The sequence below is a fragment of the Seriola aureovittata genome, chromosome 20, assembly GCF_021018895.1.
Source record: "Seriola aureovittata isolate HTS-2021-v1 ecotype China chromosome 20, ASM2101889v1, whole genome shotgun sequence".
NCBI lineage: Eukaryota > Metazoa > Chordata > Actinopteri > Carangiformes > Carangidae > Seriola > Seriola aureovittata.
Window position 1 is genome coordinate 11,974,435 of NC_079383.1, and position 22,807 is coordinate 11,997,241.

At 39.4% G+C, this 22,807-nt stretch overlaps 1 protein-coding gene across 1 annotated transcript; it reads right to left on the minus strand.

The window, feature by feature from the left end:
- Nucleotides 1-12,686: 12,686 nt before the first annotated feature.
- si:dkey-118j18.2 (uncharacterized) lies at nucleotides 12,687-22,239 on the minus strand. The gene is made up of 5 exons (XM_056364682.1): nucleotides 21,857-22,239; nucleotides 21,477-21,576; nucleotides 21,165-21,324; nucleotides 17,285-17,417; nucleotides 12,687-15,101 (listed from the first exon to the last, which is right to left on the minus strand). The coding sequence occupies exons 2-5, from the start codon at nucleotides 21,494-21,496 to the stop codon at nucleotides 14,881-14,883; spliced, it is 534 nt and encodes a 177-aa protein (XP_056220657.1). The 5' UTR covers nucleotides 21,497-21,576; nucleotides 21,857-22,239; the 3' UTR covers nucleotides 12,687-14,880.
- Nucleotides 22,240-22,807: the final 568 nt, after the last annotated feature.

Sequence of the window (22,807 nt, forward strand, 5' to 3'; positions counted from 1 at the left end):
CCTTTTCCCATCTTTGAGGCATACTCCTGCACAAGATGAAAGTAAATGTCTGAACACTTCAGTCAAGGTACGCTAGACAAACCATACAAAGACAGCTCATGTGAAGGAAACTGCCTTTAAAAGCAAGAATTCAAAAGAGATCAAGGGACTACCAACATTTTATAATCGTTTAATGGTATTGGCCAAACTGATTGCCTTTTCACTAAAGTCAAAAAGGCATCATCACTGGAAGAAATGTTTTAAAACAATATGCTCTGCTGAGCAGAAGGCTGTGACTTAAGTGGGTAATATGCACTGCTTAAAGTCACATAATTAATTGATTCCGGTCTGGTGGCTACAGACTTCAGAGGTGGTGACACTGGTAAACTAAACAACTATTGGATTCTATATAAGGGTGTCCTTGTCCGTCTTTTTTATTTAAAGATGTTTTTCTAAGCTCGAATTTTTATTCTACAACATTATAAATAAATTGCATTTTGGATTGATTGGCGCCCTTGTTTCTGGAATTAAAATTCCCATTCACTTTTCCAGTAGACAGTGTCATGTGACCCACTGTTGGTGCACTGCTACAGCTTGGATTTGCATCAAACTTTCCTGGTTGAATCAATAGTACAGATTAACAAGGATAAGTGAAAAATTGACCTGCTTGTGGCCCTACAGGTAAATTCAGGGAAGAACCTTAAATATCTGTCACAAATTTAGTTGTTGAGATATTTCACTATGAGCCAAAAAAGGTCAATTTTCCGGTGCTGCTAAATAAATGATTCAACCTCTGGGGAATATGAATGTCATTTCAAAATTTCATGGCACATCCAACAACTGTTGAAACATTTTAGTGTGGACAAAGCAGTGGACTGACAGACTGACATTGCCATCCATGGAGCCAGGCCGCTTGCATGGTTAAATATTTTGATTGGTTTCAGTGATCTTGATTTTTCTAAATAAATAAAACATAACCGTTACTACAGTTTACGTATGAAACATGACAGACCAGAGAGGAGACATCTCAATCCACAGTCTACACTATTAAAAATCATAACCAGTTTCAACCCTGGAGCGAATTCAGCGACGTCAGCGAGTGAAGATGTAAATAGTCGTTAGTTGATATTTGCAGCCTGCAGTGAGCAGACCTGCTGTTATGTTGCAATATTCAATATTAGATCTTGAGCAGGCTTTTTGTGGCAATCACAGCTTCGGCAGTAATTAGTCATATATCAGCTTCTTCAGCACTTGGCAGTGTGCAGCACCTAGCAGTGATGCTTCCATATGCGAGACATTTTGTTAACTGATGCCAGGAGATGAATGCTGCTTTAGTCATCATGAGCTCTAAAGGCATATAGCTTTTCAAAGGCATTATATTGCTGTGTTAATCATACAGGAGACAGATCAGTGAATATTACAAGCTGTTTGCAACAGATTTAAAGAATTAAATATTTATTTCTTCTTCGATTCATTATTAATTTAGGTGCCCATCAGATGGCTGGAAGAGTCAACAGCTGTAATGGAGACACTCATTCTCAAGCCGGTCATGTTCAGAAGTTTTCATTCGTTTTATAAGACCAGAATGTGCTCTGTTGCCCTCTGTGGTGATAACATAATAGACTTTACACGTGCAAGTCTACATTTTAAGCAGCAAATTGCTAATTATTTCTTAATTGTATACTTGAAAGCTTTCCCTCAGGAAGGGCACTGATTTCCCACGTGTGACCTCTTGGTTGGAACAGGCAACAAAATGAATAAACAACCAGACTATTGTGCTTTGTTGAGCCAAGCACACATTTCTCACTTCAGCATCACATGTATTACCATAACAGCTACACGGGGGCCCCATCAACCCCTTAATTGATTGGTTAATTGCTCAGAATCCCTCAACTGTACCCCAATGACCGACTGGTGTCGCCGAAGGGATTGTGGGATTTGTGTCAACATTTCCCCATACCATCTCATTCATTCCCTCTTTCTGCTACTCTTCTACAGAGCGTGAAGCATGAGATTGGATTTACAGTGTAATGGAATAAAGCACATTTTTTCTCATCTGTGAGAGAGGAGGATAGAGCTGATAAAACCCCTGACTTGCCCAGCCGGAAAGCTGAAAAAAAAAAAAAAAAAGCTTTGCATACAGGAAGGGAGAACTGTGTTTTTCTTGCCTCTTGTTAAGTTTACTTCCACCAAAACAGTACATTTGTGGGTTGTGTGGTGCTGTTCCTATCGATTTGCTCTGCTGTCTTATGCCGGGTTTTAGAAGAATAGGAGGAGTGAATGAAAGAGGTCATCATCCAGTGATCAAAGGCTGCGATGTGACAGGCGTAGTGTTTTCTCCAAGAAGCTCATCCTGCAATTTGTATAGAAATAGACATGATGAAATTCATACTCCTTGGTTCAGGTCATTGTTGTGGCAGCCTTGATAAAGATTACTCAGCATTCTCGGCATTCATGCCATCCCAATGTGAAACTTAATCAGGGGGAATAAAATTATCTGCTTTTCTTTGACATCTACAGAACGTCCCTTTTTTTTCTCTTTGACTCCCACCCTTTCACTTCTATTCACTGACTTCATCTCAATGAATAGAAGTGCCATTATCAGTTAATTAACTCTTATCTACTTCACTGTTATAATGATAACATTTTCAGTGTCACACCAAGGCATAATCTGCTTAAATTACAATGTTGCTGTTATCATCTATTTTCATTTTCCATATGCACGTAAAAACAGAGAGTAGAACATTTATTTGTTCAGGTTGGAGCAATGAGAGTGGAAGGTCAGACTTGATGTAATTAGTCGGAATCCTAATGGCTTTGTTTGGAAACTGGCTGTGACAGTGTGTCGTTCAAATTTATGTTCTTGACTTTTCAGTTGCTCTTTATCAGTGTGATAATGCAGCAGTTAATCACTATCTTGTTACAATGTACAGCACTTGGATGAAGGCTGCAGGTGCCACAGTCTGGAAATGATGTAATAATAACAATTGAAATTAGATTTTTAATTGCTCTGTAATGAATTCAGCCTCCATCCATACTAGTGCAAATGAGACACATTCCTTTAGCTGGTTCCTGCTGTATCAAAAAACAAAAAACACAGAGAACAATACCTTTGAGATTGCACTGGTGCTAATGTAAAGAGACAACGTGACAAGCTCACAGCTCCAAACACAGGACTCTTGCTTGACTCAGTCTAAGAATAGCAACGGTAAACAGTTTTTTTTTTTTGTTTTGTTTTTTTTTAATTGGCCCTACAATAAAAGATTCAGTATTCACATCTGAAATGATTCAATTAATTAAGAATCAATACTTTGAAACTGAAAAACAAGTCTATGAGTCGACAGCAATGCTAGCAGCTCTGACTACTTGGGGAAAGTGGTATTTCAAGCTAAATGCTAACACCAGTTTGCTAATATTTGCTAACATTAGCTGGTAATGTTTGCTAAGATTACCAGTTTGCTAACATTACGATGTTAATTATGTCCATCACATCAGTTTAACGAGTATGCTAACATTTGCTAATTAAAAAGGATAGCTGAGGCTGATGGGAATGTGAAAACCACAAATATCAACCTCATGGTGGCGCTAGAGGGAAAGTTAGCTAGCATTATAAAAAAGTTTAATTTCATGTTTGATTAATTATTCAAATAATTAAAATAATCAAGCAAAAATGCCATAAAATTACTAGTTCAAACTTTTTAAATGTCACGAGTTTCCACTTTTCTTTTTCACAAGTGCCGGTGAATTGAAGATCTTTGGGTTTCAAACTGTAAGTCAGACAAAGCAAGCTAGTTTAAGACATTCCCTTGGGCTGTGGGAACTTATGAACTATTGTCCAATATTTTATAGAACAAACGATTTACTGATTGGTCGAGAAAATAATAGGAAAACTAAAAATAATTGGTAGTCGCTGCCCCTAGACATACAAGGACAGTTTGTAAGGGGGAATATAAACAAATACAAAACAAACACCAACAGGAAAGAAAAACTTAAATTAAGTTTACCACCAAAAATAAGTTTAAACCCAGCAGATGTCTGGTAATACAGAACAAGTATAATAATATAAACACCACAAACCCACAAGGCATTGCAAAATTAACTGTGAGCCCACAGCATGCGCCCCCATATTGTCTGATATAATATTCTAAATAGATGTAAAAGGTAGACAAAACAAAGACAGGTGCTGATGAATCACATCTTTTTATCTCATATCTTATTAGACAGAATCTCTCACATCAGCAGAGTTGGCCAACATGATACATCAAAGACGGCGTAGGAGTGGACGCGTCCATCCTAATTAGTATGATAGAGCGCTGATCTGTGAGTGATCTGAGAACACGGACACACTCACACACCCACACACACACACACACGCACACACACACACACACACCTTGAGCACAACTCTAATTCCCTGCTGCCTTTACACACACGTTCCAAGCATATCCCTGGCAATGGAAGCATGAAAAATCTTGGCACATTCAAACTCATTAAAATACAAACAAGCTGATGTGTAAATACGCAGACACAAAGCCCAACTGTAGTTTTGTGATATTCCTACACGCACAAAATCCAAGAATATTCCTGGTGATGACAGCGTGAGCAATCTTGGCATATGAAGTTGAATTCTGCATAGTCAATGTGAGCGGCTCTGACTGTCTGTCATCTTCAGTGGACTCACACTTCAAGCCTGTAAGTTGCTTCTCTGAAGGAGCTCCAGTTACTTAGCAAGTATAGTTTGGCTCAAACATCAGGATTCAATTAAAATGTAAATTCTCGCTAAGCTGATAAACGGGAACAACAGTCCTCTCAGTTCCTCGGGCACCAGACAGGAGGCGTCCTTTTACAAAGAGACTTGGAAGTTGTTGTTTGCGGGCCACAGATGAACAGCGGGGCCCAGCAGACAACAGGCGAAAATTAACATAAGGTCGGAGGTCGGCAGGATTCAGGCCATTTCGGAGGGATTTACACACTAGTCTTGTCTCTGTTGTTTCCCTGACAGCTTCTCTGCCTGCACAACACGTATCTTCTGTGGTTTGCAGGTCTTTGTCTGCTCTATTGACAACTCCCTGAAAAAAAACTCAATCTGCTCTGCACTTGCACATTTGAAGTTTTTCTACACACTGTAAACGTGGAGAGACGTTGTGTGCAAGGAGCTGACACGCAGAAAAAAAAAAAAAAAAAAAGTCAGCAATGCACATCACGTCAAAACCCAATACACTGAAGGGTAAATGCAACACTTTGGAACACTGCATTCAGATAAGAATTGTACCGTTTCTGCAAGTCAGATAGACTTTTCCCAGACAGGTTCTGCACCACCTCTCAGCTGATTTCTGATGGTGCTGAAGGAGCAGCAGCGGGACAGATGAATGCTTTGCTTCACAGGCCAATGCAGAGGAGAGCTGCAGGTCCTCCAGGAGCAGAGAGTTTTTAATTTTCACCTTTCCCCATTCAGGGGAAGCCAGTGGAGGATATGGGTCACAAACTCACTTGCCTGGATGACAACTTTCTATTTGGTGAAATTTTCTATAATTAAAAATGCAAAACATATTGACTTCACTTACCAACATATCACCTCTGGGGAGAGCGTGCTGCTTGCACAACTTCCATTTACTGGGACTAGTAAGTACTGGAGCTATCAACAATAGGTCCAGACGGAAATAAATCATGATTATATCCAGCAGGTAATAACAAATTCTTAAAATTAAAGAACCTGCTATCTCGACCGGCACATCATTATGCCCAGACACATGCCTGTCTGCCCCAGGTGTTCATCTTTCCTTCCTGACATTCAGACAACCTCACTTATCCTGTCATCACAAAGACACAGGAGCAGGCATGTCCCTGCCCTCTAGATTATATCTATAGTGGCAGGCCGAGGAGAAGAGATGAACCTGCTTATCATACTTTCAACACTTGATGTTGATGAAAGCAACTACGGACAGCGGTATTTTAAAAGGCTGTGTGAAGCAAACTGCACACTCAGTCCTTTTAATGGAGAGTGTCTTGTTCAGTACATTTTTCTAATTTGCCCCTTGAACAATCACTGATTATCCTTCCTCATCACTTATCAATACCTTTTTAATAAAAATTATCCAATCCCACATAAAATCCTTCATGCAGGTCCACTACTCCTGCTGCTTTAGAAAACCTAGGATGGATCATAAAACAACAAAGATCAACAACTTAGAGGGACTATTTTTTTCATTCTTAGTAAGTAAAAGTACAAACTATACAAGTAAAAGGGCTTGAATTAAAATACTACTACAGATGTAGCATCAGCTAAATACTTAAAGTATTACAAGTACTTACTTGATTTGGCACCACTTTACAATAAGTCAACCCTTATAAAGGATTCATGAATGGTTTATAACTAGTTTATTAATTAGCTTGTTAAAACTTTATAAATCATTTATAAGTTGTTATAACGCATTAGATAAAAGCGGCAACAGTGTCCTGTTGCTTGCCAAATAGTGAGCCCACATGTATCTGTACTGTTCAGATTCATATCTCATTAGTTACTGAGCTTTCTTTGTTTTCTCCATCAGCCAGCGTTTGTACCAGCTGCTCCTTCACATATTTGTATTAATTATAATTTATATATATTTTAATTCATGCTATCAGATTGTTCTGCACGGTGGATATTAAAATGGGGATGCTTTTTTCTGGTTGGTATCTTCTTCAGGACTTTAGCATTGCTGGTAGTTACAAACATTTATAACTGATAAAAATGAGCCTTATTGTAAAGTGTAAAACATGTCATCATTATTAATGGTTTACAATAGGGCTCCTTTTACCAGTTATGAATGGCAGTAACTCATTTGTAAGATTAATGAGTAGTAAGCATTAACTTGATCTTGCCAAATAGTGAACCTGCATCAATATATGAAAACTGTGTTATAACTTGTTTATAATTGTTTGTAAAAAGTGTTGACAACCAAATTAATAACCTAATTATAAACCATTTATAAATCCTTTATAAGGTCTTATTGTAAAGTGGTACCCTTGATTTATTATTATATATGAAATTATTAGACTGTTAATGCTGATCCTTCATTGTATAAGTACCATTTTAGGTTTGCGCCACTTCCAAAGGGACACAAGATAAACTTGATACAATTCATGGGAAAGAAGAAAGGAACAAAGAAAAACAGAGTTCTGCTACAAAAATCTGATAAAAAAGAAAAAGAAAAAAAAATCTCTTGCTTTGCTTTCTTGTGAGACAATGGAGAAATACCCCTTTCAACCTCAAACTGTTATTCAAATCAAAACAATCTGAGACATTCGGAGGAGAAACCTCTCTTTAGTGAAACTGCTTTGGTACTTGCAATGCGACAAGGGGCCCCAGCCAGACGCTGCTTTTTTTAAAGTTTTTTTTTTTTTGGGGCAAAATTTCTGCATTTATTACAGTCACAGTGAGAGAGGAAAGCTGGGTAAAGAGGGGATGACATGCAGCAAAGGGGCCACAGGTCGGATACCCGGGCCACTGTGGTAAGGACTAAGCCTAAACGGTACCCGCTCCTCCAGGTGAGCTACTGGGGCATCCCGGAGATACTGCTTTTTTGCCAGGGGTCACACGCCAAAATATTTCACAAACTTATATTTTCAACAATTTTACAACCATTTTTATGCAAAATGTGAATCTGAAAAGTAACTAGTTAGTGCACCTGCCATCTGGAATAAAAAAAAGTGCTATATTTATAGAAATATTTAAGTAAAGCAGAGTAAAACAGAAATACAGTTAAACTGCCAACATTTGAATTGTCAAAAATATTTCTAAGGAAGAAAAAAAAAGATGTGATTTCTACACAATGCAACCGCTGACAGAGAAAAGACCCAAATGGATAAAGACATCACACTCCAGCGCTGACACGATCCACGCGCTCGGACAATATTTGCGCAGATGTTAATATTTGGACACTTTGCACTCTGGGACAGATGCGTGGCAGGAAATCACCCTCTCTATAAACAGGCCACAGTAGCTGATAAATGTACAAACCACTTCACTATTATATCCACCGGCTAGATTCTTTTCAAAACAAATATAGTCAGAAAATGAGGGCCACAAGCCAGAGGGGCCGCTAAAGAACTAAAGCTTATCAACTAAGCTCAGTTTCCCACAATGGAAGTGATCCATATCCTTAAAAATGTTTGCATATTCCAAACAGTAGTTGCCTTGATATATGGCTAACTAAAACTCAAACAAACTAACAAGTAAAGAAAGACTTTAAAATAGAAAAAGATGAAAGTGAGGAGACAGAGAAAAGAAGAAATCTGTTATCAATTAATGACCTGCAAAACTCATTACGGTTCCCTGTGTTGTGTGTTGTGATGTTAGAACTGTCATTGCACAAGGATGTAGCATAGATGTGAAGCAAGATAAAAATTTAAACAGTGTCTTTAAAAGAAAAAACCCCACCCCTTGGTCCGACTAGTGATGGGCATCCTCGTCTGAAATGACTTCGGAAAAACCAATAACAGAAATATTTTTGACATCTTATCCATCCTCACCCATGCCTGGAATGCGCTTTCATGCTGAATTGAAAAGGTGTGGCTTTTTTTTTTTCTTCTTCTTTTCTTCCAGTGGCCACTGCATGCATACCAGCCTCGGAATACTTGTCATTTGATACTGCACCTGTATGCAAGGCGGTGAAGTGCGATACATCTTTGACAGACAACAGACGGTAATTGAGCTATCTGCTCCGTTTCTCAAACGGCCTCGAAGACCTCAATAATCTCGAAAAGAGGCTCCGAGAATATCCTTGAGGAGGGTGTTTTGCGGTGTATGCATTAAACAGCTGTTTATGCCGAGATGTAATGATTAGTGAAGCGGCTTAAATGATGGATTGTTGCCTGTATCCAAATATGCAAATATTTCCCCTGAAAACATCAATTACTCAAAGCAAAACCAGCGCCATGAATACAGCTGTGACAAACAGACACTGAAACAAGATATACGCTCACATGAATATCATGAGCCATTGAATGAAGGCTGGATTCTTGGTGGATTACCTTCATTTTAATGTTTAAAGTGATTTTTGAATAACAGCTTCATAAAATTAAATATTAAATTGAGCAAATATGTGTAAAGGGCATTTTAATTACTAATTAAGATATATATTTGTAATATTAATAACCAGAGAGAATGAGAACGAGTAAATATTTCATCAAAGTTGCCTTTAATTCCAATAGTTTGACTTCCATGTTTATTATTTTTTCTTTTGTTGCTTGTTTTCTCTTCCATTTATCAGGTGAGTCACAGCCAGTATTTTGCTTACCACAAAAGGTCTATAATCAAGTGTATACACACTGTGACTTGTTCATGCTCAGCTAATTTGTATGCAGCTTAGTGAAGCCGTGGCTGAGAGGCTAAGATATGAAAAATGAATGTCCTTGAGTATCTACTCTGCTATACATTCCACAAGAGGGCTGCACAATTGATCTTGATCGAGCCCAATTATTTTTTCCATCTAAAGTATAAAACTTTGGAGCAAAAGTCAATGCCATTCTGTGTCACTAAGATATGTAATAAAAAGACATCAATCTATACCGAGGCGATATCAGCCAGCAGCACTCCTCGTTTCTCGCTTGCTCAATACACACACACACCGGGTTTCAGCAACAGGTGCAGGCTGCTCAAAAACATACGGTTGGAATCATCAGTGGTGCAACACTGCTCTCTAGTGGCAAACCATAGACTTGGAAAACTGTCTCAGAGCAATACACAATGATGTAGATTTCAAGTTTGGTCATGTAATCATCCTTCCTGTCCGTAGTACCTGTGAAGAGATGGGGGGGGGGGGGGGGCTAACTTTTCTCTTCCAATGCAGCTCAGCAAGGAAAGAGTGTGTGTGGAATCTTACACTAAAAAAAGCTGAAATTCAAGAAGCTTCTTTTGTGGTATTTTCACCGTTGGTTGGACAAAAACAAGTAATTCAGCTCTGGGAAATTGTGTCAGATTTTTTTGTTCTACTGTCCAGACATTTCACTAACAAGATGATTAATGGATTAATTGAGAAAATAATTAGCAGATTTATCAGTAATGAAAGAAATGCTTGTTTGTCATGAGTTTAGCGTCTTGTGACCAATAACTGATGACAACGACAAGATGATATCTTAACAGCTAGGTAAGTTTGGATGGTGAATGCGGACATTTTGCTCTCATAGACCTTCTACACTAACATATTGCAGATACCTGGGACACTGCTTGTTGCAAGCACCGGTTTTGGGAAGTTCAAATTTTGGAGAACTGAGTCAAAAGCGTGGAGTTTCCTCTGCAATGTCAGTACTAGGGCAAAAGCCGATGAAGAACATTTTTTCCATGGGCTTAATAACGAGTGCAGTGATAAATTTTCTAGTTCAATTGGTTACACACATTTCTCAAAACTGAGTTCATTAACAAAGCATAGAAAAGATGAGGACGTTGTTGGGAGACGGATGATGTCATACTTATGGCACAAAGTTGATCTTGAGAGAGAGAAAATGTGAACATATAAGTCTGAACTTGACTTGCAAACTGAATGAAATAAAGGTCATAGCATAGATTTTTCACTTTACAAAAAAAAAAAAAACCTTCCCAACAACCGAATGTACATCAGCAACACTAGTGTAGGATGCTGCATCTCCGTCAGATGACCTGGATAACCTCTCCTCCTCACACAGCAGCAGGGTGTGAAAGTTAACTCTGACTGCGGGTAACTTTGCGATCAAAGATATAAAAAGGCATAAGCAATACGAAAACCAAAAATGTACTGCTTTCCCAAAGAGATTGTGACAGAAAAAAAAAAATCCAATCCAGACATCCTCGATGCTTCATAGTGCAAACAGATGGAGCAATGACATTGTGAAACAACAATCAGAATTACTGAAACAAGACGTCACTGATCTATTGAATACACAGGGCTCCTTGAATACTGAGGAGTTTATCAGCGGGCCTGTACCACCAGTCAGAGGAGAAGTCGAGAGATTCAGCCGATTGTTGGCACTCAACACCGGGATTGTCACCGCGTGTACCCTCCATACCGAGCTCTTTTTTTTGACAACTTCTTCCTCTGGAACAGCAGACATCTTTTTGAGGGCAGATGGAATTTGCCTCAACGAGTCAGGAGTAAAACTGTTTATCTCCGACCTATTTTACTTCCTGCATCGCCCATCTACTCCCTCTGCCAAGGACGGGGAGACAAGACGCATCAAAACCTAACGATAAGACATAACACAGCACGCCAGAAACCTTGACGGGAGAGCCACCTCAGCCCCCACCTGAAGTCAGTTTGAAACATGAGGGACTTCAGAGCCAACAGAGACAGTCTGTACCCCACATGTGAAGTGCCATCTGTGCGGATTTGCTTTTTCCATCCCCTGAACCACATCCAGTTTCTCAGCCAAATTAATAATAATAAAAAAAAAAGACTTGTGGAAAGTGTAGCGGTCCCGTCGATACTGATGGAGCTGGCATGGCTGCCCCAGTTTTGTTAAACATGAAGGGGCGGACAATACAGCAACAGTAATTATAACAGAACACAAATACAATGTTAGATGGTATGTCATTCATTGCAGCCGACTTTCCTTTACTTCCTCTGTTCCCCAGTTCATAAATCACTCCTTGAAGAATAAAAAACGCAGCAGGGCTGAGATCTTCAGGAGGCGGTCAACTGTTCGTACCTCGAGTCTGAACCAAACAGGGTGACACCGCATCTGAAATGTGCTCCAACTCCAGCCACTATTACACCTAAATGAAAGAACTGTTTTCCTATGCCATTGATTGATTGGTTTCTCTTCTGCAGTTATTTCCTTTGTTGCATTTGGAAATAAAATAGTTACACAGCTCTATAAGTGCACTATAACTGTATTTCTCGTCTTTTTTTTTTTTTTAATCAATTTAAAACGCATTTTATTCTATCTTGATTTATTGTTTTCTGGTTTTTACTGCATATTGTTTCTGACTGTGGTTCTACAGCGTTTTTCTCCCTATGTAAAGCACTTTGAATTGCCTCTGTGCTTGTAATGTGCCACATAAATAAAGCTGCCTTGCCTTCAGTCTTACATGCTGTCTGTAGGAACCAGGTAAACGGTACAGTAAAACTTGATTTCTGGTTATTTTAACACGCACTTTGTGAGCTGACAAATACACTCTGGTAACTGCCACTGTTAAATGTTGAAATGGCTTCCCACAATGCATTTTAAAAAGGAGCAATACCACTGATTTTACTCATCAGCTCAGGCTGTTGTATAACGTCCTCTGTGGCTCTGGAGGGACCTTTCAGAGTCTGAGTAAATAACCCTGATAATGTCATCAAGGTTGTCTCAGTTTGGGCTACAACACCTTAGAATTCAAGTCGGCATTGCAACCTGGAGGTGTAGAGTTTGAAGGAAGTGAGCGTTTATAAGGCACCGTGAGTCTAATGAAAGATGAGTTGCACTATGTGAAATGTGAAAATTTTTTTTTTCATTTTAAACCTGTCTTTTTGTTAAATCCTCAGTGCTATGCAAGTGCAATACTAAAATCACTGATCAAGGGATATGGTCAAAATACTTCTGAGATTTATGCCACTAACATAAAACTAAAATCTAACCGAGTTGGTGTAAACATCAGTGAATGAGCTGCTATTATGAGAGTGAAGTAAGTTAATAAAATGTAACCACTGCTTCCCTTTTGTCCCGAAGTGACTTCATACACAAGCCGAAGTAAGGAAATAACACTGCCGAGATTATGAACAACAGTTTAATACAGAAGACGTATTTCCCCCAAAATCAGACAAAAAAAAAAAGTTACTTCCCCTTCACTCACAAAGCTACTCACTGGAGAGATCTGATATGTCACCCACCACGGGAATGAACATGAAGTGAACAAACAGGACATACATTACTGTAGAAGCCTGTCACACTATAGTTTAGGCAAGTCAATCGTCATCATGCTGCTGCTATGTTTGTGGTGTCAACCGAGTTCAAGGCTTAATTGGTATTTGTATCTTGCAGCTTCTCTGTTGGATCCTTCAGATTGTGAAACCACAGGAAAGATTTTGTGGGAGGCATCACTGACGGATGCCCCACGATTTGTCATCACAATAAAAACGATCATCATTATAACACATTACATTTTAAATTATGATTCTCCACACATGAAGACCCCCTTTTCTACTTTCTCATAGGCCAAAAAAAAATGCATTTATACAGCATTAATTGCTTTTCTGTATTTCATTTTCTTTTCTTTTTTTTTTTTTTTATCAGAAACTGTACACAGGTTATATTTTTGCTGAAACAAACATGAGGTGGATTACTTGTGTATCATCTTAGAGTGTTATCTCCAAGTTATCTAAAATGCAGTGACACAAAAAGCAAAAAGCACAGTAATAACCTTCCCCAAAGCAATACTATAACAGAAAATACATCTGAGGAAATCCACAGAGTTGGCTGACCTCCACCGGCCTGTGGCAGATTAACATGAAGATTACAAGGAACAGAAGCTGTTGTTTTAAAAAAAAAAAACAGCAAAAAACAACTTTTTGGTTAGTCTTCATTTTGCATCAATTATTATAACTGAGTTTTTTGTAGATGACAAGGATGATGATTCAGCTCCATTCATGTTTTGAGCCTTAGCTCACAAGATGTGTCAGTATCTTTTTTTTTTTTTCCAGTATTGTGACATTTTTCATTCAATCTCTCAGCTAACCATTATATTTCACAACATCAAATCTAATTATCAACTACTTAAAATTTTGTTGAGTTGCAATGAGTTTTGGGCTGAAGTTGAGTATGAGTATGAGTCTAGGGACTGAGCAACAAATATTCTCCGTGTTTCTGAAGAACGTTTGTCAAACTCCATAAGACACAGGCATAACGAAATGAATGTTTATACTGTTTGCGCAGAACCTTGCAACCTGGCATTCAGGTGCTAATGTGGAACAGAAACAGACAGAACTCAGCAGTAATGGTGACCATCAACAAAGAACAATCTCTTGTTTACTGCCATGGTGTGTTCATTTACAGCTTCTTCCCTTTTTCCGCTTGCCCTCACTCACTTCCATTCACAGATGCGATAGGAACTTGAATTGCCTGATGTCCCAGTATAATCACCGTGATATATTAAACAAGAGCAGTGATGCTAATGAGGTCATTATTTAAGACAATTAGTGCATTCATTTCTAAAATAGCTCTCCACATAACAAATTGCAACATTGATTCATTGAGAGTAATAACAGTTTGAACAAGTTCAAACAATTTGTCTAGTGTACACATGGACAAAGCAAGATACTCTAAAATCTAATTAGACACTATGAATTTCCCATTATTGACTGTTACTGAGTTACTGTGTTCATAACAATATCTATAGACGGACACAAAAAGATGAAGCAATGTCCCACATATTTGTCACAGTAACAGGAACAAAAATCTGTCAAGCATCTGCTCATTTCCCCAAACATGCTCTTACAATGAGTTAATCTGTGAAAGGAAGTGGCCTCAGGCATACAGATGGAGGAAAACTTTATATATACACAAACATATATAAAGAAATAACAGAACACACTTTTAAGTCTCTGTCTCTCTCTGCTTATCTGTATCTCACACATTCCCTTTGATCTTAGAGGTCAAGGGTATAATCCTCACCCTAGCTAGGAGGCGGGTTCTGCGGTCCTGACTGAGGCACACAGGCTTGCTGATGTCATCTGTTATTGCCAAACTCATCAGATGACCACTATTTTTAAACAATACAAAGTAGAAAAAAACATCTTGGTTCTAAAAACCACAAACACACGAATACAGGCACGCACGCATGCACACGCAGACACACACCTCCAAATAAAACATCTGCTCTCACGTGATGAGAGTTAGGCTGGCAACGATCACTGAGGTTGAATGTAGGAAGGCAGTGCATGGAAAAGGCAAACTGGCATCAGGGACTGATTAAGTGGACCTGCTCTCTGAGCGGGACTCACTGTGGCTTACAGGGCCTTCTTGATGACTGACTTGTGTAGAGGGAGATGGTGTGTAAGGGGGTGGGGCTTCATTTATGCAAGTCGAGTCGCCGCCCTCAGAAATGACAGGCGTGTGATGGGAGGGACGAGGAGCGCCGGCCTCATCACCGTGAGCACACTCGCTGTAGGGAGGGGGCTTCAGATCATCCTCTGAAAGGAAAGAGGAAGTCAAGACAACCAGTCAATCAGCTGTCAAAAAAAATATACAAGCACAAGGACGAAGAAGCTTCAACATCAGGGATGCATGATCAGAATGAGATCACAATCTTGTTTCATGCCTCTATGCAATCTCATTTTTATGTGACAAGGATTCTGCTGTGTTTGCACTAGTAAGGAGATCCATTGCATCATAAGAAAGACTCCCAATCTCTCATTAAGGCGCACCAACAAATGACAAGTGTGTGTTACTCCACATGACAATTTGTGCACAGGAAGAGGGGGACAAGACATCAATCCAAAGTCTCTAAAATGCGGTGAAAGAAAAAGCTTTTTTTTTTTTTCTTTCTTTTAGAGACAACCAAACTGTGTGACAATATCTGAAAGCCAAAGATGACAAGGAAGAACAAACAAATGTATCCATCTCCAGTTCTGACGAAAACTGAACCCAGAGCAGTGGAATCGACTGAATGCTCTTGAAAGCTCTCTTCATAAACCAGTTGCAACACTTTTTTGGTTCTGCAGTTTTGGTCACAGGTTTTCAGTTTGATACAGATGGCGTGCAAAATTGTGGAAGTACAGACACATAATAGGGTTCAAACAACGCTGGGTGTCTGAAAGACCTTCCTACAGTGCTTAAAATACCTACATGCATTTCGCACAAAATGCATCAATGCAATGCAACAAACCCTGAAACCCCCTCTGACACCTGTGAAGGGGAAAAAAAGATGTGAAGGCGAAAGTGAGGACGATAATGAGTCAGCAACAAGATGTAATACATTTAGTGGTGAAACCATTTCCACCCTCTGTAACCACATCCTGCTGTTGGGTTGAACGAGCACTTCAGATCAAATGAGATGTCGTTTGCAAAAGAGGACACTGTGAAACTTGAGCAGTAGTCAGTCATGTGAAAAAAACAGAAGTTAGAAGAATAATGGAAACACCATGACAACATTATCCTTTAAACATTGCTGTGAAGAAGAAGGGATACTCTCAGAGCGATTAGAGATAGAAATAAAATTTTTAAAATAGAAATGGATTGGGGTGGTGTGTGTGTGTGTGTGTGTGTGTGTGTGTGGGGGGGGGGGGGGGGGGGGGACCTAGACAGAATAAAGGGGGCAAGGGGGCAAGATCTGACAGCTCCCACAGCTTCTGCAGTGTGCTGAAAACATGCGTCCCTCTTAATGGAACACAGGAGCAGTGCACATACGAGAGTGGTATATAAAGAAAACTCTGCAAGTATTGGTTTCATTACGATTAAGTTACTGACTCACAGTGGGCTTTGTTTTTAAAGCAGACAAAGTACTCTTTGTGAGCATACACAAATTTCAATCATAGACGCTAGTTTACAGGAGCTCTGTACTGTAGAATAGCGCTTTAGACTCCATCTGGAGTTAATTTCCTGGTCGTAGCAATGACCCCTGTAATCAGTACGGCACATAAATCTCCAGGCTTGCCATCATGGCACTGATTCTGATGTAGTTGGGTAATGAGGTAGCTGGATTTTGTTATAAGGAGTGGTAACCTGTGCAGCACATGTGTAGGTAACTCAATTAATAAAATGCACTCTGATCAGTGATTGGCCTCTGTGTAATTAATGGTGAAGGAGCAGCAGTTTGTGTGTAGACTCGGAGGTTACGAGTGTGCCACCTCTAAAATCTATGATCTATGAACACGATGTGGGTATAAGCAGCAGCGGATATACCACGTTGGGACAGCAAGAACTGTGATTGGTGAGCTTGGGCTAATGCGTGCTTTTTCTTACAAATGTCAGATGCTGATAGAGATTGTTCAGAGTGAATACAACAGGCACATTGAAAAAAAGTCTCAGTTATCTATCTTTTCAGTAACACACATCTAAAGAAACCGTCTGCATTGCAAACCTTTTGATCCCGGTGACCTCCATTCTCGACTATTAATCAAAACCTTTGCCATCGGCATCTATGATGGGAAGCCCGTTTAATCTGGCTTTACTTTACTGGATGCTGTGAAGAAGGCAAATGCAAATGCAATCTGACAGAATATACTGTATGAGGGATTGCAGTCAAGAACTCTGGGTTATAGGAAGTTATGAAATAGAAGGGGAAAAAAATAACAATGAAGAAGTCTTTCTGGCTCAACTTGTATCGGCTCGATGACTGAGGAAGCTGTTGTGTTTAGCAGTGTGTGTGCGCTACCTCCAGAGACTGCCTCATATGGCGGCGGCATGTCAAGGTGGGAGAAGGACGCGGCCGGTGGCAGGGCTGTGGAGGGCTCCTCTATCGACAGGTCGTCCTGAACACCATACCAACTAGGCCAGACAGACGTTTGCTATAGAGGGAAGGAAACACAGAGAGCATTAATGATACATATAGAAATGTAGAGTTATACATAAGTACACAAGTCCCCACACACACACACACACACACACACACACACACACACACTGCTGTTTTCAGAAAGTTTTGGACACCGCCATTTTTCCAGTTTTGATTTCAATTTAAGCAGTTCAAGTTTAGTGAATTGATAGTGAAGATTAAGAAATTGGTCGACTTACAGCTAACAAACTTTCTTACTACACCCTCGGATGCATTATTAGGACAATACTGTACTGCAGGAAGTGGGACTATATATTACTATGAGAATGGTGAGAAAACGGCAAGTAACAAAAGGAAGACAGACTGTTGGTCCGGGGTTCATCCTACAGCAAAAATAATCCTCCAAAACATTTGAAGAAAAGAACCAGACGGTTGCATCACATGACAGAAGAGCAGCACAGTCTCCAGACTTTAAACTCTGGAGGTGGATTGGAATGAACTAAACAGAAAGTGAAAGCAAAGAAAACCGCAAGTGGGACACGTTCGTGGGAGCTTGAGCAACAGTCTTGGGACGAACTAAAAGCTAACAGGATGTATGTCAACACTGCTGGGATACTAACTGGGCTGGTTTTACTGTACACACCTCTAGAGAGGACAGTGCTGCTGGTTGGATTTATCCATCTGCTCCTCCAGTGAGCTTCCCTTTGAAACGCTTTGCTTCAGGCCAACACTGACAGACACAAATCCTACCACCATGAAGTACAAACAGCAAGACAATATTCTTAGAGAAGAAAGAGATAGTGTCCGTCTTCTACCTCTTTTCTGTGTTCAACATATTTTCCAATACTGGGCTGAACAGCATGGAATGTTTTCACCCCAAACCTGATGAACCATGTTAGCCCCCACATAAAGTCGTTTATACAAAACGCAAGTGTCTACCAGTTAATCCCATAAATAGGCAGTGGTTGTATCCATTATATTAGGCTATGACACTCAGAATGTTAATATAATTTTCCAAGATGCATTTTTAATTCCAAATTTTCTTTGCATGAAGGCTTCCGAGTCTGACGAAAGCTGACAAGGAGAGCAAGCAGCCACTTGCCACAGTCAGTTTTAGGGCTAGGCTGGTATTAAAACACGTGTTCGTTCGTTCTTTTATCTTCCTGACCTCCTCTGGAGAAGCTCTCAATCCTTTTTACTCTTGTTGGCCAGCTAATTGCATTGGTAACAGGAAGAAGGCACAGTGACGATAGACTGGTGACCTTGCAGATTGATGTCTTAATTAGTTCAAAATTGCCATCCTGTTGTTGTGGGTGTGATAAGGAGGGATGAGGAAAGATGTAGCACAGACAGACAGCCGGAGTTTGAGGTATTTAGCACACAATGAACCTATAATAATTTATAAAGTTACATCATTATTATGACATGTTTTTGCCAAATCATGTTGGATCTTCATGGCCTGGTAGCAAATGCTTTGTGGACCAGTACCAGTCTGCAGCCTGTATATTGGGAACTACCAGATTAAAACACTTACATTTCTGTAGGAACAAAACAAGATCAAAACTAATTAAGTTGAGGCCTTATAATCTATAAACTATCAATCTCTCCCATCTGTCACTACAGCCAAAATCTATGAAGTTTTTCCCCATAGCTCTTCTGGGTTCATTTAGTCTTTTCCAGTAGCCATGAGTGTCCAAGAGGCTTAGTGAGTGATACTACATCAAGACTTTTCCCCCCACTGTGTTTGATTCATTTAAGCCCAGGACTCGAGACGTCTTGGCGTCTCTCCAGTAAACTTTCAGGGTGCCGGTTATGGATGACCGTGGGGCCTCCCTGCTGCACATTCCATTAAAATCTAAACAGGGAACATTATACAGCAGAAATGGCAGAGGGAACAAGGGGGAGAGGAAGAAAGGAAGAGGAACAGGAAGAAAAAAAAAACAGAAGAGGAGAAAAGAGAAGGCTACAGGAAAGTAAGTGGGAGCAAACAGAAGAGTTTCCGGACAAGGTGAAATTAGGACATGGTGGCTAAAGAGGCTAAAGAGAAGTAAAAGGTCTAAAAAGCAAAAAGAGAAAGACGAGTGCAAGAAGGAGGTGGGAGGGTTTTCTGGGCTGGTACTGGACATGTAACTAGCCAGTTCATAATTGTCTGATAAGACACCAAGAATGGAAGTCTTAAACTGGACTGGACATTCTCTAAAATAAAATAGTTGAGATAGCACACAGGATGTCACAACTAGTCTGGGGAAACCCAAGCCCAAAAACCACAGCATCTCTCAACATTCAACTGCATAATGTATTTTTTTTTTAACAAATGCGGTATTTCCTGTTGCAGAAATATTCCAAACATAGCTAAAAATATCATTGTATGTGCCTGAATGTAACTACCACAATTATAAATAAATGAAAAGCTGGAGCGGAGTCAAGATTATTGAGAAATGACTAAATTGATCCTTTTAAAATGTGTCAGTTCTTGGCAAATGTGTTGAAATCTTTGTTATTCATGCAACATTTTTGCAAAATCTAATAAGAAGTGGGTGAAGCGGGCAAGATATAGAAACCAGTTTGAATAACGTCAGAGAAACCTGTTATTCATAGAGCATTTTTGGGAAGGTTCTGAATCATGGCGATTGCTTCCAGGTGTTTCAGAGAGCCAGTAAAGCAGAAAGGCCCTGTAGGAATCACAAACATGATGACTGTCTACACCTGTGGCATAGCCCACAGAAAAGACTCCATACAAACTGATGTTGAGGAAAGGCATTACTATTCTAGACATATCTCTGAAAACATCAACACAAATAAAACTACATTCAACTAGCACTTGAAGATGATAATAAAACAGAATCCTGCATTTTGTAGAAACCAAACAGAAACACAACTATGAAGTTCATTTCAATGATCAAATGGCTATTAAAGAGCAGCTGAAACTATAAGGGTTAGAGTTAAAACTATTTACAATGTCACGCAAATTAAATGTTGGAAGAGACTTTTTCTTCCATCTAGCTTATGATTTACATGGGACTAGACAGAGTAAGAGTTATATTTCAATTAAAAGCATAGCACAGAAAACATCAGTGACTGAAATGTTTTACATGTTGGGAAATAACACAATCTTCGTAGGGGGATACACTGCTGTCTGTAAATCAGTCTACTCCTGTCTTGCTGTCTGTGTCTTTACTGATCATATTTGCACAAAAATTTCACATGCATGGTTAAAATTTTACAAACTTGCTTAAAAAGGTCCACTCACACACTCACTTTTTTTTCTAACTGAAGAACTGTCAAAGCCGTGACCTGCCCTACTAGAACTCTAATGTCAACAAGGTCAAACAAACTTTACAGAAAAATGTCAACGCACAAGTACATGCATAGCAGAAGCGTGTACTTATTAATGCACCCAAACAAACCTACTAAGTATGTGTCTAAAACTGAAACGTAGCCTGTCTTGTCATTTTATTAGAAGTGAAAGTGAGTGACGGAAAACCACATGTCCTCTCCAGAGAACAAACAACTCCTCTGCAAAAATGTAACACAACTGTGTCCTTATTTGACTTTCTCTAACTCACTATTCTTATGTGGCGGATCATACTCAAGTCTCTCAGCTCACAAGAGATTCTCTTCAACAAAAACCTATATACTTAGACCCAACTACAATAAAAGTTATATACTGGAGGTGCAAAAACCATTTCAGCAGTTGACAGCTAGATTATGAGTTTGAGATGTAGAAGACGTACTGTCAGTGCATATGGTCTGTACTTACACTCTGTCTCTCACACATCTGATGAAGGTATGCCCTCCCGCCAACAATGACTATCTGAGCATTGCGTGGGTTGCTCAGGTACGCTGCCAGTTGCCTCTGCCTTGATCGGTACCAGCACACATAGAAGAATATCTTGATGATGATGAATATGATGACAACTCTGTAAAGGAGAGAGGAAAAGTATACAGGATGGGGAATGGGAAAGGAGTGGACAGCTTTCTGCATGAATTTTCAACTCCACTTTTATTATTATTTTTTTTTAAAAGAAAAAAAAAAGAGAGATGTAATTATAACTACATAATTTATACTTACATGTACCAGTACAGCTCCATTTTTTGTGAGATGTCACTGAGTAGAAGCTCTCATAGCTGAGGAATAACTTGCTGATCCCTGGCCAAAATCACAACTTGCCCTGAAAACAGTAACAATTTCGAGTAATGTTTACCTTAGTGGCAACATCCGTTACCTTTCATTATTTAATTACTATCTATATTATTATAAATGAGTAACACTGAGTGACGTTTATAAAACCAGAAGCTTAAACTATTTAACCACTAGAGCTAAGCTGGGTTAAATGTACAAGCACATAACTATAACTTAAAACAGATGGTAACTTTAGCATGACGACTCTACCGTTAACTCAGCTATCTAACTGAGCTAAAAACAATCACTGAACAGGATTTTGAACTCACTTTATAGCGACCCCTTGGCTTTCTGAGTTATGTGGAAAGGTGTGCCATTTCCCTTGTCGTTTCTGGGATGTGATGCGGATAGAGCTCCAGGAACCAGCTGAAGCTACCGCTAGTTTAGCTAGGCTATCGCGTAGCAGGCCACAACGACAACAACACCCGCTACTCTATTTACCCACGCGGAGAACAAAACAACAACTGATGTTGACCAGCTTTATGAACATACCTTCTTGTTATTACACACAAGCTTACTAGCTAGTTACTCGGCAAGCTTCCCGTTTACCCTACACTGAAAAAACAACTAAAGTAATCTTAAGTAGTTTAGCTAGCGTTAACTGACTTAGCACATCCCTGTGCGTTCAAGGCTGCCTTCGGTTTCACAGTGGGCGGTGTTCTCAAGATTGTTGCCTTCGGTGCTTCCCGTAGACTGCCCCTCCCTCAGTAGAGTCCTTTCAAATAATCTGATGGGTTTTTTATGTTACTTTCAGGAATTGTATCTCGAAATTCTGCTTTGGTGACGGTTGTACAGGTAAGCAGCAAGGAGCTAGTTAATGCCTCCATAGGACAATGGGAACGAGAAAGCCCAGCTCACAAGGGTTCATAGTGGATTTTCATTAAAAAAGTATGTCTCCTAGTTAAAAAAATATCACAAACAATACAACTGCCTAATGATTATAAATAGCATGATATTCCCTTTCGAATATCATATCTGGGGAGATTTGTTGATTTAAGTAATAAAAAAGCGATCTCTCCTATTTATTGCTAGGGAGTTTTATTGAGGTCTATCATAAATAATAATATTTCCGAGGGTCTAGGAAGGTAGCATACTATTCGTCGGACAAAGGGCTAGTAATGGGACCAAATACATGTATATAAAAACATAATGTCATAATAGTATACACGTATACAATATCAACGTATGAAAAACATGAATAAACAACTATAAAGCGAAAC